The sequence below is a fragment of the Danio rerio genome, chromosome 6 (assembly GCF_049306965.1).
Source record: "Danio rerio strain Tuebingen ecotype United States chromosome 6, GRCz12tu, whole genome shotgun sequence".
Classification (NCBI taxonomy): Eukaryota; Metazoa; Chordata; class Actinopteri; order Cypriniformes; family Danionidae; genus Danio; species Danio rerio.
Window position 1 is genome coordinate 7,754,929 of NC_133181.1, and position 23,267 is coordinate 7,778,195.

Below are 23,267 nucleotides of genomic sequence, written 5' to 3' on the forward strand. Positions count from 1 at the left end.
TACAATTCAGCATGAAATGCCAGTTAGATTGACTGTCTTTAGTCAAACTACTTCTTTAAAATGAGCTAAAACAACACAATTCTACAGAGAGACAACTTAATTATTTTATGTTCAGATTAACCCCCCTCTCCCATTTGTCCTTTAACAGTTCTCGGCTAGTTTTCTGTCAGCTGTTCTCTTTCTCAGATTCTTTATTAGCAAAAAAGCATGTTGCCAAAGTAGATTTATAATCGGCACTTAAGATATCAATTCAACACTTTGCTCTTTGCTTAAATGACTAAGATTTTGCTTCTTTTATCCTTGTGCAGCTTGTCGATGCATTTGCATTGTCACTGGATCAACTGGAGCAACAAATCATTCATGCTGTGCAGGAAAAAGACAGAGATCCAGACAGAGATTCAGACACATCCATGCTCATACAGTGAGTACACATCAAATGCAAAGTCATTTGCATATACATTGCATATACATCTAGGTCAGTGTTTCTCAACCACGTACCTTGAGGACCACCCGCTCTGCACGGTATCCATGTCTCCGTAACCAAACACACCTGATTCAGATCATCATAAGCAGAGGCTGAAAGACCTGTAATGGGTGTGACAGACAAAGAAGACATCTAAAACATGGAGTGTTGGTCGTCCTCCAGGAACATGGTTGAGAAACACTGATCTACACTGTAAAAAATAATTCCGTAAAATTTACGGTAAAAAAACGGCAGCTGTGGTTGCCAGTACTTTACCGTTAAAAACACGGTACAAACCATAAAAGTAATTTTTCATTTTTACGGTAAATTATCGTATTTTATTATTTTAGAGAGGTAAAATGTCTGTATTTTGAATGATCAACATTTACACTTCTTAAACAGTTAGACACGTTAGCACACCCACATGCAGGTGGTGATGAGGAAGTCACATAATGAGCCAATGCTCATCACAATCAACTTTTCCCATAAGCAGAAAAGAGTAACAGCATATAGAAGGTGCTCAGTGTCATTCACACAGCTACTAAACACCAGTATGGTAACACGCATAAAATTAAAGTCATGAAATAAATATTGTTTATCAACATTGGATGTAACATAAATCTCTAATGTACATAACTGATGCGGAAACAACTAAAAAGATCCATAATAATGCCAATAAAATGCACAAAAAGTTATGTGCCATGCAGGGAATTCTGGGAAAGTCAATTTACGGTTATTCGCCGTATATATTAAGGAAACATACCATTAACCAGGTTACGGATTTGTACTGTAGCATTTTTACAGTTTTTTACCGTTGAAATCACGGCCATTTTTACAGTGTAGGTAACACTTTAGTTTAAAGGGGACTTGTTATGCCTCTTTTTACAAGATGTAAAAGAAGTCTCTGATGTCCCTGGAGTGTGTATGTGAAGTTTCAGGACAAAAAAACACACATATATAGTTTTATAACTCTTTGAAACTGCTTTTTTAGTCTTTGATCCAAATTGTGGCTTTTAAGTGACTGTCTCTTTAAATAAGATTGTGCTCCCAGCCCTGTTTTAAAAAGAGGGTGGAGATAAAAAAAAAATGCCTATGGCTGTTTCTAAATTTGCATTCTTCATCGATCTTGCGTCCTCGTGTTCTCATGTTATCGTCATCATCAACTGCCAAAGTTTCAAACTCAAGACTGCAAGAACTGAGGGCGCGTGAAAGTTCCCGGATGTGTTCTTGATATCGAGGACGGATCAATGTAGACATGAGCTCAAAACTCGCTCGAGAAGTCTCAGAAGTCATTGCGGCTGAATAAAGGTGTTGGGAAGCTTTATAGCTTTATTATTAAAGTTCAGAGATATAACTTATTTATCTCGGGAGTTTCCCTAAACAAAGAAAGTAAACATTATCATGAAAATATTTATAAAGGCATAAACTGATTAAGGGTGTTTATTTGCTGAAATTTGTAATCTGTTTTATTTGTATTGTGCAACGTATATTTGTAAGGTCTTTATGCATAGTGTATATTTTGAAAAGGAGGAAAACAATAAGTCGTTGTATGAATGTTGTACTGTTTAAATAATTTTCCATTAAAAATGTGTGAAAGTCATGTAACCAATCAGGAAGAACCGGGGAGGAGCGCAGCATCCCATTCCTCACGCGTTCTCTGTTCTCGCGGTCTCCCTAGTTCATTCTTTTGAGGTAACTTGGCAAGACCGGTCTCCACAAGAACCAAGTCCGTTCTCTGCATTCTTGGAATTGAGAAACAGCCAATGCCTTAGCAGAGCAGCTAATTTAAAATGGCTGCTTCTTACTCAGGGCTGTTCATACTAATGAGATAGATCCCTCTATCTCATTAGAATGTCAAACAAAAAGTGTTTCAACAGACTGTTTTTATAAAGTGTGATTATAATAAAAGTTAAATTGATTAATTTTCACTATTAAAGGCTGACTATAGGCACAGACTGTTGCAACACAACTGTGTTTAAACTCCTTAATAAAGTGTTTTTTGTATAAAAGGTTTCCTTTAAATGACATGAAATAAGTGTCTTATGACAGCAAAGTCAGCCCACTTTATTTGTGCTGTGTTATATAGGTAATGTGCTAGTAGTTTACTGGGCTAAAAGTCTTGGTTAATGTAATTTCATAGCGTGAATTGTACATTTAAATAAAGTGATATGTTACATTAATGTACTTAAAACTCCACAAAACAAACTCTTACAGTGTCCTATAGAGGGCGCTAGTGTCTGGTCACTTCCATTAAAGGGGACCTTATTATGCACCTTTTAACAAGAGTCCCTAGAGGGTGTATGTGAAGTTTCAGCTCAAGAATACAACACAAATAACTTTTTATAACTCTTTGAAACTGCCCCTTTTGTGCTTTGAGCCAAATTGTGCAGTTTTGGTGACTGTCGCTTTAAATTCAAACAAGATCTCAGCCTTGTTTTTCTAAATGATCTTCATCAGGTACGGTGCTAAAACTAATGTCACTAACATCATTAACACCACTAATGGGCAGGGCTTTCCCCCTCTGATGACACGTACAATGTGAGAATGTCAATCAAAGTGTTTCTGCACACTGTTTTTATCGAAAGTGATTATAAAATATATAATTAATTCATTCTTAATATTAGAGGCTGGCTATATTCACAGACGGTTGCAACACAACTGTGTTTAAATACCTTACTTAATAGTTTTTTTGTATAATAGGTCACCTTTAAATCACGTTAAAGAAGTGTTCTATGAAAACAAAGTCAGCCCACTATATTTGTGCTGTGTTATTTTTTGTATAATAGGTCCTCTTTGAGTAACATTTCACACCATACTACTAGCTTATTACCTGCCTATTATTAAGATATCACCTGTTTAGTAGCACTTATAAAATAAGGTCTTATTCTACAACCCTAATCCCAATACCTAAACCAAACTACTGTACCTTACTGTTAATTAGCAGCTAATTAGTAGTTTATTGAGCTAAAAGTCCTGGCTAATGGTTTGTTGATAGACTGAATTGTACATTCAAATAAAGTGTGAGCTACATCTATTACATTGATGTACGTTCAATAGGGTATATGCCGAGCTAGTGCTGTTCCCATGCTGATACACTTCCGGTGACCTGTTATTGTGAACTTTTTCCCATTTTATACGGTTCCTTATACAGCATCGATGTTCTAATGTCATTAAAATGCATTCAGTTAAATGAACTGTAGCATTTGTTTAGTTGCTCAAGCGTAAAACGAGACAAAAAGCCATTTACTCGCACGCGCCCGTCAGAATCAACGCAGAAGCTCCATTGAATATACTGGGGTAAAATAAATGCTCATATTACAAAGATATGGCGGGGGAAATGTAATTTAATGCAGTGCTTCTTGTACAATCTGAGACCCACTTTAAATCGGATATCACTCAGCTAGTGGAGATTTATAAAGTTCTTTTATTGTGAGAAGGTGGAAAAGGTTTGTATTTACAATAAACAAATAAATGAGCGCAAACAAAAAGTCACCCCCATCCACAAGAGTCAAATACCCTGTTTGATAAAGCTGTGAGCTGAGCGCCGTAGGGGCTGAGTGCCATTTACTTTGACACTGATTTTCTCCTGTTTTTCGTTTAGTTAAGGAGTAAGGGTAGTGTTTGTAAATTATTTTCTCAATTTATTTTTGATTCAGTAGGTAAGTTATCTTCGGGGTGGAGTTAGTAAATGTTTTGTTTATTATTTTGGCCTTGCTCAGCCCTGAAGCTTTTTGTTCTCTCATTTATTTGTTTATTGTAAATACAAACCTTTTCCACCTTCTCACAATAAAAGAACCTTAAAGGTCATTTAAAATCAAACCTGCTAACTGTTTATTTATTTTCTCTTTCATTTTTATGTTCGACTTCAGCCCTAGACATTTTGGGGTCGTAACACCACATATAAACGTAATTTTTACATAATACATCCCCTTTAAATCACATGAAATAAGTCTCTTATGACAGTCAGCCCACTATATTCATGTGTGTTTTACTCTCTGTAGGATAGAAGGAGAGTGTCTGCAGTATCCTGAAGTCGATGGTGCTTGTGCAAGCAGCGGTGTGAGTGTGTTGGACAAACTGATACACACACACCCCATCTGGCTTCTGCTTTCCATCGACCAGCAAGAGGCCACTGGCATCCTTCTGCAGCAGCCAGCTGGGGTAAAAGATGTTAGAGGAAACGCTAAAACACCAGGCAGATAAAAAAAAAGGGAAATTCACCGTCATGCTGTTACCAACACATCTTAGTTTTATGAGAAAAACACTTAAGGAGATGTCAAGCTGGTTGTTTTACATGCAGTGCTCCCTCATAGAGTACACCCTCTTTTGAAAATTAACATTATTATTCATTTCTCAGTGAATATAGCCAATATTTTTTGGTGTATTTTAACTAAATATTTGTATGAAACAGTTATATTCATATTATATTTAACATTTTCCCATATTTACTTATTTGCACCAATTTTTGGACTGTGATCTTAAATTTTTTTTTTTTTAGATTAGTTCTAGTTTTGGCTTTGGGACTGACTAATTCAGTGTATTTGCACACATATATTGTTGTAAAGCTTCCTATTATATTTTTCCTATTATTTATTTTTCTTTTTTAAATATTTCCCAAATGATATTTAACAGAGCTAGAAATTTTTCATGATGATATTTTTTCTTCTGGAGAAAGTCTTATTTGTTTTATTACGACTAGAATAAAAGCAGTTTTTCATTTTTAAAAAAACATTTAAGGCCCCTTTAAGCTAATTGTATTATCGATAGTCTACAGAACAAACCATTGTTATACAGTAACTTGCGTAATTACCCTAACCTGCCTAGTTAACCTAGTTAAGCCTTTAGATGTCACATTAAGCTGTATAAAAGTGTCTTGAAAAATATCTAGTAAAATATTATTTACTGTCATCATGGCCAAGATAAGATAAATCAGTTATTAGAAATGACTTATTAAAACTATTATGTTTAGAAATGTGTTTTAAAAACTGCTCTCTATTAAACAGAAATTGGGGAAAAAAATAAACAGGGGGGCTAATAATTCTGACTTTGTGTGTGTGTACGTGTTTTTGTGACATATCAGGACACAAATCTGTATAATGACATAGGTATGACACAAGTATTGCAAAAAGGAGGTGAAATATGAGGACATTGGTGACGTCCTCATTTCTCAAAATGCTTATAAATCCTACAGAATGAGTTTAATCAGAGAGTAAAGCTGCACACAGTCTCCTGTGATGGTTGGGTTTAGGGGTGGGGTGCGGGCAATATAATATACGGTTTGGACAGTATAAAATGAATGGAAACCTATGTAATGTCCCCACTTTTCACAAAAACAAACGTGTGTGTGTAACAGTTATGTTCTTGAATCTCATTGGCTGATAGCAGTGTAATATTCTGCAATATCAGAGCTCATACTGCCTCTTCACTCCTATGTATCACTCCGCTCACATAGAGTGACAACAGATCAATAAACTCACTACAGTTTGACTAATATTGCAGCTGTTGGACAACATAATGTACTTTTGAGGCTTTTTAAGGTGAGAATGTAGTTGTTTAGATTTAGCAAACAACAATTGCGTCGCGCCTTGTGCTGCATTGCACCGGGTGTATGATAGGGCCCTCAGTGTTTGATTTTTTTATATATATATACACAATTATAAAGGGATACTCCGCCCAAAAATGAACATTTAGCCACTATTTACTCTCAAAATGCTTCCAAATCCTTTATGAGTTTCTTTACTCTGTTTAAAAACAAACTAAGACATTTTGAGGGAAACCGCTAACCATTGACATCCATTTTAGGAAAAAAAAACTAATTCCATGGAAGTCAATGGTTACTGGTTTACAAGATGAGGGTGAGTAAATGATTCCAGTTTTAGGTGAACTATCTCTTTAACTTGCTTCTTTATTTTGTTTGCTTCAACATTTTGGGTCAACGCAATGACAACCTGTTGGACATACTGTAGCAGGTTTTGCGATTTGCCTTTAATTAATCAGTAAAATTAATAAAACTAGAAATAAAACAAAGTTCTGTCCTCCCGTCCAGGTGTTTTTGGTGTGGAAGTCATCTGTCCTGCAAAAGAAGATGTTGTCTTTTCAGATGAGGGATGCATCAGACGCTTGTGTGCTCCACGTCCCTGTAAAGGAGAGCCAGTACAGTATGTCGGGTCTATTATGTCACACTAAATCATAACTGATGTTGACCCTTTGTGACTTCTAATCACGTCTTCCTCTTTTCACTATCTCTTCAGTAATTTCAGTCGTAAATGATGTGTGAGGGTTTCTTCTTTCATTTATGATCTGTTATAGTGGATTTATCTGTTTATGGTTTGTTGACACTGGGAGGCTTGTTGCTTGCACGTGCAAACGACTGAGAGGTCAAAGATTGCTCAGCAATGACTTCACACACGAGCACTCTGTATCAGTGTTGTATTGTATTTATGTATCGGTTTATAAATCTGTTTTGTGTCAGAATGTAGATTTTCCCTGCTTGTTCGAGAGGTAATCTGTTATAATTGCAGTGCGTGTTTGCTACTGGCTCGCTTCAGAACAAAGGCACCATATTTGTGGCTGAATGTGACAATAGTAGCCTGGCAGCATTTCAGGCATTTACAGCAGTGTGGTTCCAAGAAATTCTCCATGTGAATTTGAAGACACACCCTGGTGCTTTTGGCCTGGATGCAACCCAGCTGTGAATATCCTTCTGTGTTTTGGAATTGGATGTGGTCTGAAAGACGCCAAGGGCTTTTGAGCATTTTAGCTGCCAAGTTCAGAATCAGTGCAGAAATTTCCCTAAAATTTTCTATAAAGTGACACTTTTTTGTTTGGTTTTAGTGCTATTATATTATATTATATTATATTATATTATATTATATTATATTATATTATATTATATTATATTATATTATATTATTCTATATTATATTATATTATATTATATTATATTATATTATATTGTTTTTTATTCTTTTTTGTTATATTATATTATATTTTATTATATTGTATTATTTTTATTATATTATATTATATTATATTAAATTTATTATGTTATATTTTATTATATTATATTATATTTTATTGTTTTTTATTCTTTTTTATTATATTACAGTATATTTTATTATATTGTATTATTTTTATTATATTATATTATATTAAATTTATTATGTTATACTTTATTATATTATATAATATTATGTTATATAAAATGTATTATATTATATTATATTATATTGTTTTTTATTCTTTTTTTATTATATTATATTATATTTTATTATATTGTATTATTTTATTATATTATATTATATTAAATTTATTATGTTATATTTTATTATATTATGTTATATTATATTATATTATATTATATTATATTATATTTTATTATATTATATTATATTATATTATATTATATTATATTTTATTATATATTTATTTTCCTTACGTTCAGTCCCTTATTTATCAAGGGTCGCCACAACAAAATGAATCATCAACTATTCCAGCATATGTCTTCCAACTGCAATCCAGTACTGGCAAACACCCATACACACTCATTCACATACATACACTCATAGGGGCAATTTTGTTTACCCAATTCACCTATGGCGCATGTTTGAACTGTGCGTGTTTGTAAACTGGAGCACCCAAAGGAAACGCACACTAACATTTAAAGAGTACAAACTTTACACAGAAATGCCAACTGGCCCAGGGACCAGCAACCTTTCTAATGTGAGGCGACAGTGCTAACCACTGAGCCACCTTGCCGCCCCCTATATTATATTATATTATATTATATTATATTATATTATATTATATTATATTATATTATATTATATTATATTATTGATGATGGGTCATTGAATTAATAGACAATAATGCTCAACCAAAGTGGTTATGTGGCCATGATGCGGGTGTGCATTATTTTCTAATAAATCAATGGACCGCAGTAAATTATTCTGCTTATGTTTTGGTTTTCACACTTAAAGACATTGGCATTAATACCAAAGACATTATTTAGATCTTGTATTTCAGGACATTTTTCCTCAAATTTCTCCTGTTTATTATTATATTATATTATATTATATTATATTATATTATATTATATTATATTATATTATATTATATTATATTATATTATATTAATTATTATATTATATTATATTATTCTATATTATATTATATTAATTATTATATTATATTATATTATATTATATTATATTATGTTATATTATATTATATTATATTATATTATATTATATTATATTAATTATTATATTGTATTGTATGAATTATATTATATCATATTATATTATAAATATCTTTAATTCATGTGTATTTTTCTCTCTTTTTTTGTTTAGCATTTTCTCTGGAGGGCTCAAACATCAGTTTTGCTGACCTCTTTCGTCTTGTGGCCTTTTATTGTATAAGCAGGTAACAATTTTACAGTGAATGATTACTAATTACTTGACTGGACATCATAAGGCCAATCAAGCCACCATCACGTTTTCTATGGCTAATATACAGTTATGAATAAGGAAAAAACATAACCCTAAGCATTTGCTTACACTGTAAAAAGTGATTAGTTGACTTTGCTTTAAAAAGTTATACAAATTATTAAGTAAATGAATCATATGCTTAGTTATAAGAATGAAGTTAAGTCAACTTAACAATTACAAGTTAAACTTACTTTTTTAAGTAAAGTCAACTTTTCCCTTTTAAGGCAACATGTTTAGTCACTTTTCAAATTGATTTAATTAATCGCTTTTTACAGTGTATACTCCTGGCTACATGTAACTAAATAAAATGAAATTATTTATTGTTTCACTGCACTCTTACAGTACCATCCTTACTCTGGTAATGCTAAAAAGATTATTGCTAAAAAAGTGTAAAAAAAAGTGTAATGCTAAAAGATTATTGACCATAAAAGGAAGTATAGGTACTTGCAAATTTGATAAGTGTGCAGTGATGAACCCACACTCCACATTTATTATTTTTTTCTGCTTGTTAAAACTACTTATTCAAAGTGAGCTTAAACAACACAATTTTTAAGATTTTTCATGTGCAACTTAATTGTTTTATGTTTAATCAAAGACTATAGAATGCAATAAAGAGACTAGTTTCAATACACATACATTTGTAAACAGAATAAAGTTAAATTAACCTAATCAAGTTGTGTTGCGACAACATGAAAGCTTTTATTCATGCAATTGTTTACAGTGATAAATGCTTTAATAATCCATCACCTTATTACAGCAAACAAAATATTGTCATGAATGGCCATATGTACAAACTATTAAAATGATGTCATTCAAAGATCATTGCCACTCGTAGAATCCAAATAGTCTGCTTTCTCTTTAATCAATAATAATTGTCCACTTATTAAGAGCAGAATAATTTATTTTATATAATTACATAATTACATTTTATATAAAAATTTAGTTATTTTATATGATTACATTTGCTGTTGTGATTTGGATGTATAATTTGACCTTTTATTGATGAAAAGACAGAATCATTTTGTGCGTGCACATTCTTTCTCTCAGCTTCATCCATTGCTTGTTTATACCCTCTTCCATTTCATTTGTTTGTCTGTCTGTCTTTGTTTCCTATTAGAGACATTTTGCCCTCTACACTGAAGCTTCCTGAGGCCATTTACTCTGCGGAAACCCTGTCTGATCTGCATGAAGTGGCCAAGCAAGGGGCAGGTACTGACCCACATTCAATTACCAGTGTCTCGTTTAGTGTTTGTGTTTGCTTCTATTGCTATATACAGGTGAAGACTAAATTAATAGCCTTCCTGTAAAATTTGACAGATTTTTCAAATATTTCCCAATTAAAGATTAGCAACTACTTTCGTTTCGTCTGGTTGGATTAAAATCATTTTTTAAACGAATAATTTTTAATGCCAATATTATTACCACCTTCATTTTTGTTCCCAATTGGCTACAGAACAAACCAGTGTTGTTCAATGACTTGCCTAATTAACTGAACTTGCCTGATTAACCTAGTTCATATAGTTTGGATTTTATGTTCTGTAGTTAATTTAGTCTAAGTTTTATGTATTATGTATTTTTAGAAATTAGTTATTAAAATTATTGTTTAAAATGCGTTTGAAAAAGTATCTCTATTAAACAGCACTTGAGAAATATATGAAAAAAAGAGTGAACATTTCACAGGCTAATAATGTTGTATTCAATTTTGCATTAGCAAACATTAACAAGCAGCAAAATATAACTAACATTATATAATGCTTATATAGTGACATATGAATATTTTCATGTTTAATTGCCCATATTTAATGGCTGTTAAAACCTATAGATTTCATTGAGAAGCTAAAATTGACAACTAATACAAGCAAATACTGAATAAAAACTCCAATAGTTATGATAATTCATAAATACTTTTTTTTTTTCAATTAAATTAATTTAAAGTTCTTCCCATTACCAGGTTGTTGCTCCCATTACTTGAGTAGTTAGTGGTTCATTCCACTGTTGCGACCCCTGATAGATCAGGGACTAAGTCAAAAGAAAATGAATAAATGAAATTAAAGTTCATGAGATCCACCTTAACCCAAGTGACTGATTTGATCTGTTTACTTCCAAATAAAAAATATATCATTTTAAATCTATAAAAAAAAAATCTTCACAAATTTCTCATGAACAAATAAAGACAAAATTTGATTTTCATTATACAAAATGTTTTCCAAAGGCATAGATCAGTTAACCTCAAAACTGTTTCAGCTCACGTAGGGCCCTATCATACACCTGGCGCAATAAGCCGCAACATGTGTTTGCCCCCTATTTTCAAACCAGCGCAACAGTAATTTTCCCATTTTCCACCGTGTTTTTTACATAGCCAATCTATTTGCGCCACTCTGTGGACTTATGGGTGTTCAGATCTAAAAAAGAGGTGTGTTAAGGCGCATTGTTTGGCCGTTGATGTTTTGAGGAACTTAAATAGACTGTTCAATAGACCAGCTGAAAGTAGGTCTAAAGTCCAGCGCAGAGCGTGTTAGTTGAGCACTCATACACATTGCTTAAGATATGCAGAATGTACAGCAATAGATAAATATCTTTACAAATGAAAAAGAATTAAAGGAATAAAATATATTTTTTTAAAAATTATACATAAATATAAAAACCACTGCCTCCATGCCTTCTTTATCTCAAGGGGCTTTTTTATTAGTTATTTAGTTTATTTATGACAGTTTGCTTTTGTATAATGTTATTATTATTATGAGTCTATTTATTATATGCATATTTATATTTGTTTTTTTTTAAACAAGCCTGTCAGGTTTTAGGCTTTAGGAAGTGTGTTTGAATATAACTTAGTTGTTTGAGCTCACTTTGTTATTATTGTTCATTTATTCGTTAGCTGGAAATTAGAAATAAATTTAGAAATAGTGTTGAAATAAATCTTTGCGCTTAACAAACAAAATTAATTATGTAAGCTAATGGATGTCTTTAGTGGAGTGCATACAACACATTTTCCTTATCCATGAAAGAGAAAATCGGTAAATGCCGAATAGTAAATGCCGAATGGAGAAGGCTCATTCTTTATCCTCACGCTGCAGATGGTTTGTTTAACTGATTTCTTGCTAGTGAAGCGTTCAGTTTTTACACTTACAAAGTCAGTCATGTAAATAGCAAATGTGCCATGGTGCTATGCGACTTTTAAAGGGAATGAGAGATGAGACTCTGATTGGTTTATTCTCAAAACACACCTATAACTCATAAAGAGAATAAGCACAACCCTGTTAGACCATGCGCTGCAGCGCAGAGCGTATTTTTCCATCCTTAAAATAGCAAAAGTGGATTCCCACACACCCTTAAGGCTTTTGCGCCCTGCGCTTTAGACCTTGTGCCTACACAGCAGAAATTGCTTTTCTTACTTAGATTTTTGTCTTGTTTCAGTCCAAATATCTAAAACTTCTTATATCAAGTAGCATGTTTTAGGTAAGCAAAACATAATGTCTTGTTTTAAGAAATAATATGCGAGTATTTAGCTAGTTTTTCCTTAATACAAGCAAAATAATCTGCCAATGGCATATACAAAATAATCTTGTTTTTTCCTTTTGAAATAAGATAATTTTGTTTACCCCATTAGCAGATTATTTGGCTTGTTTTAAGGAAAAATTCATTTCATTTTGGCATATTATTTCTTAAAACAAGACATTGTTTTGCTTACCTAGAAAATTCTTCCTGATTTAAGATTTTTTAGATAATTGCACTAGAAACAAGACAAAAAATCTAAGTAAGAAAAGCATTTTTTGCAGTGTAGATTGTTAAATAGAGCCCTAAATCTTACAAATGTTGATATTTATATGAAATGATCTATGGTTGAAGGAAACAATAAAGTAAGTAGGTAATTTATGGAATTATTTTTTAAAAATCAGCACATTTATCTGTGGTTTATTTGTATTTAACTGGATTAAAAATAAACAAATAGGTAAGGAGGGAATGTCAAAAAACCATTCAATTACAGCGGCTGTTCACATACAGGGGTCATGATTTTAAATCCAAGTGTGTTTTTGAACAACTATCTAGATAAATGTACCATAAAAATGAATGACTGTCAAATATGCTGCATTTAGTTCATCACAGTTAAACAAAATCAAATAATTGCTATTAGGATAATAAAACAGGTCACCTATCAGCTTCTGTCATCATTTACACGCCCTTTAATTGTTTCAACCCCTTTGCTTCTTTCTTCTGATGAACACAAAAGTAGATATTTTGAAGAATACTGAAAACCTGTAACCATTGACCTTCATAATATTATAGATAAATATTAAATAGTGAGTACAAGAGTAAGTAGTTGGTTCATTTGCCTTTTTGGAAACTATAGTAGAAATGCAATATTTTAGAAAGTTATTAAAAAGTCCATACTATGTGATTTTGGGTGTATTGTTTAAAGATTGTCTCATGAATAAATATGTGTTTGCATCTCTCAGTTCACCACAGCTGCGAACATGCTGCTATAAGAGTCCATTGGATGTTATTATTAGTCCAGCTGACATTCCACATGGTGTGTGAGACTGTGTGAGCCAATCAGAGCACAGGTTACTCAGGGAAAGAGTGTGTAAAATTCAGACCCAGACAGAAGCGATATCACCTTCACAGAAAACAAACACAAGACTTCTTTAGTTCCTAAACAGTTTCATTTCATAGCAAGAGATAGTTACAAAGCAGTGAGCTAAATAAAACCTTGAGAATGCCTTAGCAACTGTATTACGACATCCTGGAAACCATTCAAAACATTCTTGATTTTGCTAAAGTTTGATTTTGTAATATGAGAAAAAGGAGAAGTTTTATTCGAAGAGGCTGTTTGTGAAATCACTCCAGAAGCTCATCAAAAAAACAACAACATAAGGAGAAACCATACTGAAATGGGTGGAGTGAAAGACAGAACCATTGGGGAGGAGATAGAGGAGGAGTTTGGTGTGCTCTGTGACGTCTACCTCTCCATACACTCCGTCTGTTTGGATAAAAATGACTCACTGAGGTTTTGGCCGACTTTGTGTTGGGTGTGTTTGTATGGGATTTCTGAATCAGCTTTCTGAAATGCTCGTCTGAGTTAGCTAAATTCAGTAGGACTGAGGGCGACAGAAGCGAACTGACTCTTCATTCAACCTGGCTGTAACTAAATATAGCCACACACTCTCAAACTTGCATGAGTGCTGACGACAAGTGGTGGTCGATGGTAGGAATCCGGAGCGGGTGTGTTTGCTGCTTTTGTGGTTGTGTGTGTTCAAAGATTGTGTGTGTGCGTGTTAACCATTAATCAGATTCTCTCCATGTTTCTCTAGGATTCTGGGAATGTTCTTTAAACCAACAACACAGGACATTTTCTGCCCCTGGCAGTCTTCTAGTTCAGGGCAGGACATCGATCTGTATAGAGGGCACCTGCTCTGATGTATTACCGGGAGAGGATCAAACTTGCAGCCCAACTGGGAATCTAATCCCTCCATTGACCGACAACAGCCCTAATGCCTCCAAAGGTGAAAGTAGTAGTGCCCTGTCTTTTATAAACCCAACTTTCCTCAAGACACAGCAAGATCTCAGTCAAAATGCAGCAACTGTGATCACTGACGATTTGGCAGCAGGAAACAGGAAATCTCATCCAGCTCCTCCACCTAGGCCTCCTCCTCCTCGCATTTTAATTTGTGGGCCTGTTGTACCTCAAATTTCTAGGAATATGCCTTTACGTGCTTCCAGAATGAGTCAAAGACCCAAATCTGTCACTGGTTCCACAGGATCCAAACACCCTAGCTCCAAAAAACCTGCACCGAGACCTCCAGAGCCTCCAGACATCGACAGCTACCGTTGCACTATTGCATTAGATGATGATACCATCTCTAGAGCCATATCTCAAGCCAATCAAAGCCATACGACTCTATTAAACCCAAGCAGCAGCAGCATCCTGCAGCAGTGGACTGGACAAGAAGAGAAAGGGCGAAGCTCAAGCGGCCAAAGTTTGTCCACTTCCTCTTCCGACTCTCTGGATTCTCCTCCGCATCCGCTCCCTTTAGGCCATGTGTCCCAGGGCCTCTCCACCGACGACAGTACTGATGATTACGATGAAGAAGAGGAAGACTATGGTGTGGGACTTGAACGGGATCTTCAACTTCGCCTTCGCGCATCCCGCAAGTCAAAGAAACTGCTGGCAGTCGAACTTGTCGGGACTCGTCCGAGATCACTTGTCCTCCCGCGTGCATTAAGACACTTCCGAAAAGTCCGCGGTGTGCTTAATGTACTGGCTACTCCTGAAAAACGCATCTTGCTCCAGATCATCGAGCTGTCCCAAGACAAAGGCTCCTACTTCGGGTGCCTAGTGCAGGATTATGTGAGCTTTGTACAGGAGAATAAAAACTGCCATTCGTCTAGTCAAGATCTTCTGCAGACCATCAGGCAGTTTATGACCCAGATGAAGGCTTACCTCAAGCAGAGCTCAGAGATGAACCCGCCTATAGAGTCTTACATGCCTGAGGACCAGATTGGTGAGTCTTTTGAAGTCTTTTTAGGTGCTGTTTACACTGACATGTTTTAGTTTTAAAATGCATATGCTTTGTTAAGGTTGTGCCTGGTGTCCAGACTTATCTGGCATCTTCGACTTGCGATTATGGAACGTTTTGAAAATACTAAAGATGCTGTTCTAGCTTAGTTTAGTTTTGTGTGGTTTGGTTAAGTTTACTTTAGTTTAATTTCATTTAGTTTCATTTCGTTTGGTGTGGTGTAGTGTGGTGTGATTTGATTTAGTTTAGTTTAGTTTCATTTAGTTTCATTTAGTTTTGTTTGGTGTAGTGTGGTGGGGTGTGATTTGATTTAGTTTAGTTTAGTTTCGTTTCATTTGGCAGGGTATGGCATGGCGGGGTGTGATGTGAATTAGTTTAGTTTAGTTTCGTGTGGTTTTGTCTCGTTTAGTTTAGATTAGTTTGCTTTAGTTTAGTTTTGTGTGGTTTGGTCTGGTTTAGTTTAGTTTTGTGTGCTTTGGTTTAGTTTAGTTTAGCTTAGCTTAGTTTTATTTAGTTTAGTTGTTTCAAACCCTTTGCTTCTTTCTTCTGATGAACACAAAAGTAGATATTTTGAAGAATGCTGAAAACCTGTAACCACTGACCTTCATGGTATGATAGAAAGAAACTAATAAATAATAAATAGTGAGTACAGGGTACGTAGTTGGTTTATTTGCCTTGTTTGAAACTATAGTAGAAATGCAATATTTTAGAATGTTATTGTGGAGTGTATTGTTTGAAGATTGTCTCATGAATAAATATGTGTTTGCATCTCTCAGTTCACCACAGCTGCGAACATGCTGCTACAAGAGTTCATTAGATGTTATTATTAGTCCAGCTGACATTTCACATGGAATTTAGTTTAGTTGTTTCGTTTGGCGTGTCGTGATGAGGTGTGATGCGATTTGGTTTAGTTTAGTTTAATTTTGTTTAATTTTGTTTCGTGTGATGTAGTTTGGTTTAGTTTAGTGTAGTGTAGTGTAGTGTTGTGTAGTGTGGTGTAGTTTAATTTAATTTAGTTTAATTTCATTTTGTGTGTTGGGGTTTGGTTTGGTTTAGTGTAGTGTAGTTTAATTTCATTTTGTGTGGTGTGATTTGGTTTATTTTTGTGTAGTGTAGTTTAATTTCATTTAATTTAGCTTGGTTTGGTTTGGTTTTGGTTTAGTTTGGTTTGGTTTAGTTTCATTTAGTTTAGTTTAGTTTAGTTTAGTTCTATTGAGTTCAGTTCGGTTTGGTTTGGTTGGTTGGTTGGTTTAGTTTAGTTTACATTTACATTTACATTTAGTCATTTAGCAGACGCTTTTATCCAAAGCGACTTACAAATGAGGGCAAGGAAGCAATTTACACAACTAAGAGCAACAATGAATAAGTACTAAAGGCAAGTTTCAGGTCTGTAAAGTCTAAGAAGGGAAATTAGTTTAGTTTAGTTTAGTTTAGTTTAGTTTAGTTTAATTTAATTTAGTTTTGTTTAGTTTAGTTTAGTTTAGTTTAGTTTAGTTTAGTAATCCTGTTGATCTGTTTTAATATGTACGACTAAAACGTAAACTTTTTAAAACATAGGTGTGGCTATTCACAATTGCTCTCTTGATTTATCAAGCTCCTCTTATATGACCTTTACATAAGCAGTACACTACAAATATTAAGTTCGGCAAAATATGCGCATACCTTGTTACAATACTGGAATTTGATATGAATCGATACTGAAATTTTAAAAAACTTAAATTTCCCGCTAACATTTGAGCACTGCTGAGCACATTCTTAAAACCGCTAATTTGCCATTGTGTGTACGTGCTCAACAGAAATGACTGTGATTGGCCAATAAGAACATCAGTTTCCCGAACTCCCAGCTCAAATGTTAGCGGAAAATTGACGTTTTTAAAATTCCAGTATCGATTGGTACCAAATTCCAGTATCGTGACAACCCTAATACCCAGTGAGCATGAATGTCACATAATGCATTTTAGTCTGTATATTGTGGCCGGAATATTTTACTGATATGCAATAAAATGGTAGTCTGTGTGTATGAGGTGCTTTTTCAATCTTCAAAACAGTAAATGGAGCTTTAGGGTCATGAAATGCTCAAAAATAGAGGGTGATTCTTTGTGAGATTAGCCTATGAATGGTTTTACTTCAAGAGCTCCTATAATCCTGCTCTTGAAGGCAACTTCTGTGCAAAATATAGCTCTTACACACCTTCCTGGAAATATCTAATGATCTCAAAGACCTAAAGTAGCTGATTAACAGTGTTTTTAATTAAAGCTAAACTTGCTATGTGGCTCTCCGTGAGCAGAAATAACCTTTGTGCTACTTGTAGAGTCAACTATGCCTAACAATGCAGTTTCAGAAAAAAGGCAAACAAAAAGCACTGAAATACCATTTAGATACTAAAATGTAGACTTTAGGTATTTATGTATTTTTAAGGCGGTAATATACACCCTTTAGTGGTGAATACATAGGAATACAAAGGTTTAGTTTTCAAAAAGATTTTGTCTTAGTGATAGATTTTCCTTTATATGTTTCTAGTCTCTGGAAACTCTTATTTGATGCATTTAGAAATATTAGCTTTCTTGTTATTCATGTATATATATATATATATATCCTTAACTTGACTTTTTTATTTCTAACCTGTGCAGTTTGCAGAGTCAGAGTTTAATTGAATTACTTTGATTTCTTAGATTCCTTTGACTTGCCTGAAAAAGCAATGCATAAAAAAACACACACACAGCTAAACAGTCCAGAAAGAAGTGGTGTTTTAAAATGTGACTCTTCTATTGTTATGCAGCACATCCCTGACACTAGAAACATGCCTGCTTTGTTTTGTTTTGAATGTGAGCATTGCTTGTCCTTACAGAGCTGTTGGTATATTTCCTTAGGCTGCTGTGGAAAACGCAGGTTAAAAGGTTGTTGATAGTGTGACACAAATAGACAACATTTCCTCTTAGTTTATCACAGAAGGATACAGTTTACATCTTGGCTATTGTTTTAAATATCTGTTTTCATTTCTGTGAGTATTCTTTTGGACAAGAATAGCATATTTTTTTTGTTGATGTAGTAATATGTGTGTATTTACTTTGGTTTGGTTGGGATAGTGGGATAGAATATACAGTTTGTAAAGGATTTAACTCATTACGTCAGTGGGGCGTCTCCATAAATATAGTGTGTGTGTGTGTTGATTCTTGAGGACACAAAATTTTACACCGGCAAAGGTATGACCTAGCTGTGCACTATTAAAGGGGTGGTCCACTATGATATCATATTTTAAACTTTAGGTGATGTGTAATATAGCTGTGTGAACATAAACAATATCTCTGAATGTAATATGCTTAAAGTTTAATGCAAAGGGAGACAATAGCTGCGTCCCAAATCACATACTGATGCACTATTCCACGCCATTTTGTTGTGTAAATAGTGCAAGTAGTGTGTTCACATTGAAAACTCTAAAAATAATAAGTGCACTTTTGCTAAAATGAAGTGTGTAATGATGGACACTTAACGACTGCAGTTTTGCTCACGTAGCGGAAGGGGCGGAGCTATCGGGCACACATGTTGGATAACTTTATTTATTTTGGATTGTGGAAGCAAAACTGGTCTCTATGAAATCACTCTCTATGAGAGTGATTATAGCGCCTACTGATGGTGAATGTCGTTATACTCATGGCAGGTATTATTTGATAGTTTGGTCATTTATTTCACTGATTTGGCAACCGTCAAACGTCATCAGGGAAACGGTTTGAATTTCCACTTAGTAAAAAAACATTAGTGTGCCATTTGGGATGACACTACATACATATACTATGCTGTTGAGTGTATACTATGCATAAGTACATAGTGCATGAGTGCATAGTGTCATTTGAGACGCAGCTAATGGTTTTTACAGAGTTAGCTTAGCAAAGCCTACAGCAAACGAAGTTTGGGGACTATAAAAAAAATACATCTGGGTTAATGATGTCATAAGGTGTTACGCACATACACCCCACGCATCGAGGGGGCGTGGCCAGAGGCACTATAATGTTATAACAGAGACGCTTTCAAGTGATATGAAGCTGATCTGCAAATCACAGCACATTATGTTAGCTGACCAATCAGAGCCATTTGAGGGCAAGTCTTTAGAGGAACTCGGAAATATGACAGTCCTTTTCATGTGAGCTAAGTAGTTGTATATAATTAAAGTAAGATATTTGAAAAAATAACGTGTGTATGATAGAACTCTAACAGTATTCAGGTAGAGAAATTGAATTTTAAAAATGCAAAAAAAAAAAGCTTCTTTTATTTTGTTTTGTCTCTTTTCTAGTCCAACTATCAAAAAAAATTCTTAGACCAAGTTAAAATATTGTTAAGTTTTCACCGTCAGAAGAAATAAGTGAAAAATACAAGTTTTTTGCAGGTAGTGGATAATGCTATATTGCATTTTCCTTGTACTCAACAAAAAAAAAACACAAATGTTTTGGAACAAGTGAGAAGTAAATGATGACAATTCTTTTGTTTTTGAGTGAACTATCACTTTAAATGAGTCTTTTGTGTTTTATTTTTTCTCTCAGATCCAGTGTTGGAGAAGGCCATGCACAAGTGTGTGTTGAAACCACTGTACGGCTGTTTACACTCAGCGCTGCATGAGTTCCAGGCGGCCGCTGGAGTCTGGCAGACGCTGCAGGAGAATCTGGCTATTGCCAAAACCAAACGACCCAATGAGCTGGGAGTGAACGGAGCACAAGCACCAGACACACACGCCATCCAGCGCATCCGCAGAAAACTCCGAGCCATGTGCAGCATGTACTCGCCAGAGAGGAAGATCATGGTGCTGCTTAAAGTCTGCAAACTCATCTACAGCATTATGCAAGAGCATGAAGGTGTGTGCGCGGGTGGAGTTTTGTTCTTGTTCTGTGGCTTTTACGTGTGTTTATGTTTAAGGTGTTCTGTGTTTGAATAGGTTGAAGCACTTACGGTTTAACCCTTTAGAATCCAACATTTCTGGGCAAAATCATTTATTTATATTATTTAAAAACAATTCAATCTGAGCAATTCAAGACTTCTGAACACACTTACAAAAAATGCCTTGATTCTTGGACTTGGTTCTTAAATTTAAAGGGATAGTTCACCCTAAAATGAACATTTACTCACCCTTGAGTGAACCCTTAATGAGTTTCATTCTTCTGTTGAACACAACAAAAAAAGGTCTAATGAAGACACTGAAAACCGGTAACCATTGACTTCCATAGTAGGAAAAACAAATGCTATGAAAGTCACAGGTCTACAACATATTTCTAAATAAAAATGGGATCACACTTGAGACCTTTGTGCTCAAAAGTGTCCACACAGGTTAATAAAAGGAATAGTTCACCCCAAAATATAAATGTAATTACTATTTACTCACCCTTGTGTAAGTTTCAAAGCTTTATGAGTTCCTTTCTTCTCTTGAACACAAAAGAAGATATTTTGAAGTAACCATCTACTTCCATAGTAGGAAAAACAAATACTGTGAAAGTCAATGGATACAGGTTTCCAGGGGCATCACTAGACCTTATTTCTTAGGGCATGTGCTTGGATATGATTTACTTCATACGCAAATTTATTTGTTGAGAGTGGTAATCCCATAATAAAATCGTTAATACTTAATAAACCTAATTCTCGGCCATGAGTCGGGTTTAAGACAAGGAAGAGTATATAAATCAATAAAACATCTTTTTTGTATTATATAGAATTGTCTATAGAATTTCATTCTAATGGAATTAATATTCATGCAAAAGTTAAATTAAGTAAAAAAAATGTAAATAATATTAAAATTACTCAAGTTTTGTCTTTATATTATTTTCCAGTTACATTTAGAATTAATTTCTGTTATTTATTTAGAATGATAATTGTATACTTGCAATAATACTGTTAATTATTTATAACTCTGTCTAATTTTTGTTTGTTTTATTTTTATTTATTTATTATTATTATTATTATTATTATTATTATTATTATTATTATTATTATTATTATTATTATTATTTATTTATTTATTTTATTTTTATTTTATTTTTTTTATTTTTTGAGGGGGACCTATGCTATAGTGTTTTAAATAGTTTCTTATATCTGAGTGGTTCAAGACTTGGCTACTTTTAATAAGTTTGCAACTTAAGACAACCAAATAGAGGACTTGATTCTACAAAGTTAAGTCATCCATAAGTTGAACCTATAGGAAATAAATAGTGAAATAATAAAAGCATTAAATATATAAATGGAAAAAAAAACCATTAAAAATCTGAATAAAATACATAACTTGATAAATTTTATTTGATCAAAGCACAGTGATGTGACATTTGTGTAAAAATGGGATCACACTTGAGACCTTCATGCTCAAAAGTGTCCACCTGGGTTAATTAAAGGATAGTTCACCTAAAAATGAAAATGTAATCACTATTTACTCACACTTGTGGGGTTTCAAAGCTTTATGAGCTTATTTCTTCGGTTGAACAAAATAAGATGTTTTGAAGAAACCTGAAAGCCTGTAACCATCGACTTCCACAGTAGGAAAAACAAATATGGAAGCAAATAGTTACAGGTTTCCAACATTTTTCAAAATATCTTATTTTGTGCTCAACAGAAGAAAGAAACTGGTATAGGTAAAAGTAAGTAAAAGGTGAGTAAATGATGACAGAAATGACATATTTTGGTGCACTGTCTCTTTAAGTGCTGCGATTCGAAGCATGCTTAAGGGTTAATCAAGTGGAAGGTACTTGCTGGAATGGCTTGTGTAAAGGTCACTAATCAATATTTCCTCCGTCTGCGCCAGTGCGGATGTTTGGAGCAGATGATTTCCTGCCCATGTTGACGTATGTGTTGGTCCAGTGTGACATGCCTCAGTTGGACACCGAGATCCTGTATATGATGGAGCTGATAGATCCGCCTTTACTTCATGGAGAAGGTCAGTTATTTGTTTTAGATTATTTGATAAACCAAAAGGGCGGCACGGTGGCTCAGTGGTTGCCTCACAGCAAGAAGGTCGCTGGTTCGAGTCCCAACTGGGCCAGTTGACATTTCTGTGTGGAGTTTGCATGTTCTCGTTGTGTTCGTGTGGGTTTTCTCTGGGTGCTCTGGTTTCCCCTACAATCCAAAGACGTGCGCTATAGGTGAATTGGATAAGCTAAACTGTCCATAGTGTATGAGTGTGCGTGTGAATGTGAGAGTGTATGGGTGTTTCCCAGTACAAGGTTGCAGATGGAAAGGCATCCGCTGCGCAAAACATATGCTGGAATAGTTGGCGGTTCATTTCACTGTGGCGACCCCTGATAAATAAGGGACTAAGCCAAAGGAGAATGAATGAATGAATGAATGAATAAATGAATGAATGATAAACCAAACCAAAGCATAACTGGTTTTTCATGCTCAACATTCATGTCAGTTCGGCTCCTTGGTAAATTAATAAATCAAAACACAATGTATTCAAGTAAATACTTGTGCAAACAGGAGGAGATTCCAAACAGAGCAGCTTTTTCCATTTGTGAAGCACTTCCTAAGTTATGTTCCCAGCAGAGTAATTTCCTCCAGTGTGTGAGTCTCCTGTTCTCAGTGCTGCAGTCATTCATGGAAAAGATGTATTGTGCTGTATGCGTACAGTCAGATCTCTCACCTGATGACCTAATGGGACAGACAGCATGTTCTGTCCTCGTTATAGAGACAGTTCCTGCTTATATCAGTTTCAAAATCTCCTTTCAACCAGGTCTTGAATAATTCATGTTTTTTTCTTTTCCCTTTGGTCAGATCTGTTTGGAAATATACTTGTCCAGCATTCAAACTAAATAAAAGGCTATTTTGTAA

The 23,267-nt window shown here is 34.3% G+C and overlaps 1 protein-coding gene across 3 annotated transcripts in view; it reads left to right on the plus strand.

Moving 5' to 3' along the window:
- rin2b (Ras and Rab interactor 2b) overlaps positions 1-23,267 on the plus strand; it is a 33,965-nt gene that overhangs the window by 5,349 nt on the left and 5,349 nt on the right. Inside the window, exons 4-11 of one of the 3 annotated variants that reach the window (XM_017356561.4) lie at positions 309-421; positions 4,465-4,624; positions 6,510-6,621; positions 8,815-8,887; positions 10,070-10,161; positions 14,265-15,455; positions 20,006-20,314; positions 22,243-22,374. In XM_017356561.4, coding sequence (XP_017212050.1) covers positions 309-421; positions 4,465-4,624; positions 6,510-6,621; positions 8,815-8,887; positions 10,070-10,161; positions 14,265-15,455; positions 20,006-20,314; positions 22,243-22,374 — 2,182 coding nt within the window. Of the gene's footprint in view, positions 1-308; positions 422-4,464; positions 4,625-6,509; positions 6,622-8,814; positions 8,888-10,069; positions 10,162-13,954; positions 14,176-14,264; positions 15,456-20,005; positions 20,315-22,242; positions 22,375-23,267 lie in introns of those variants that run through there. The other 2 variants (XM_073953599.1, XM_073953600.1) reach the window with 2 other exon arrangements.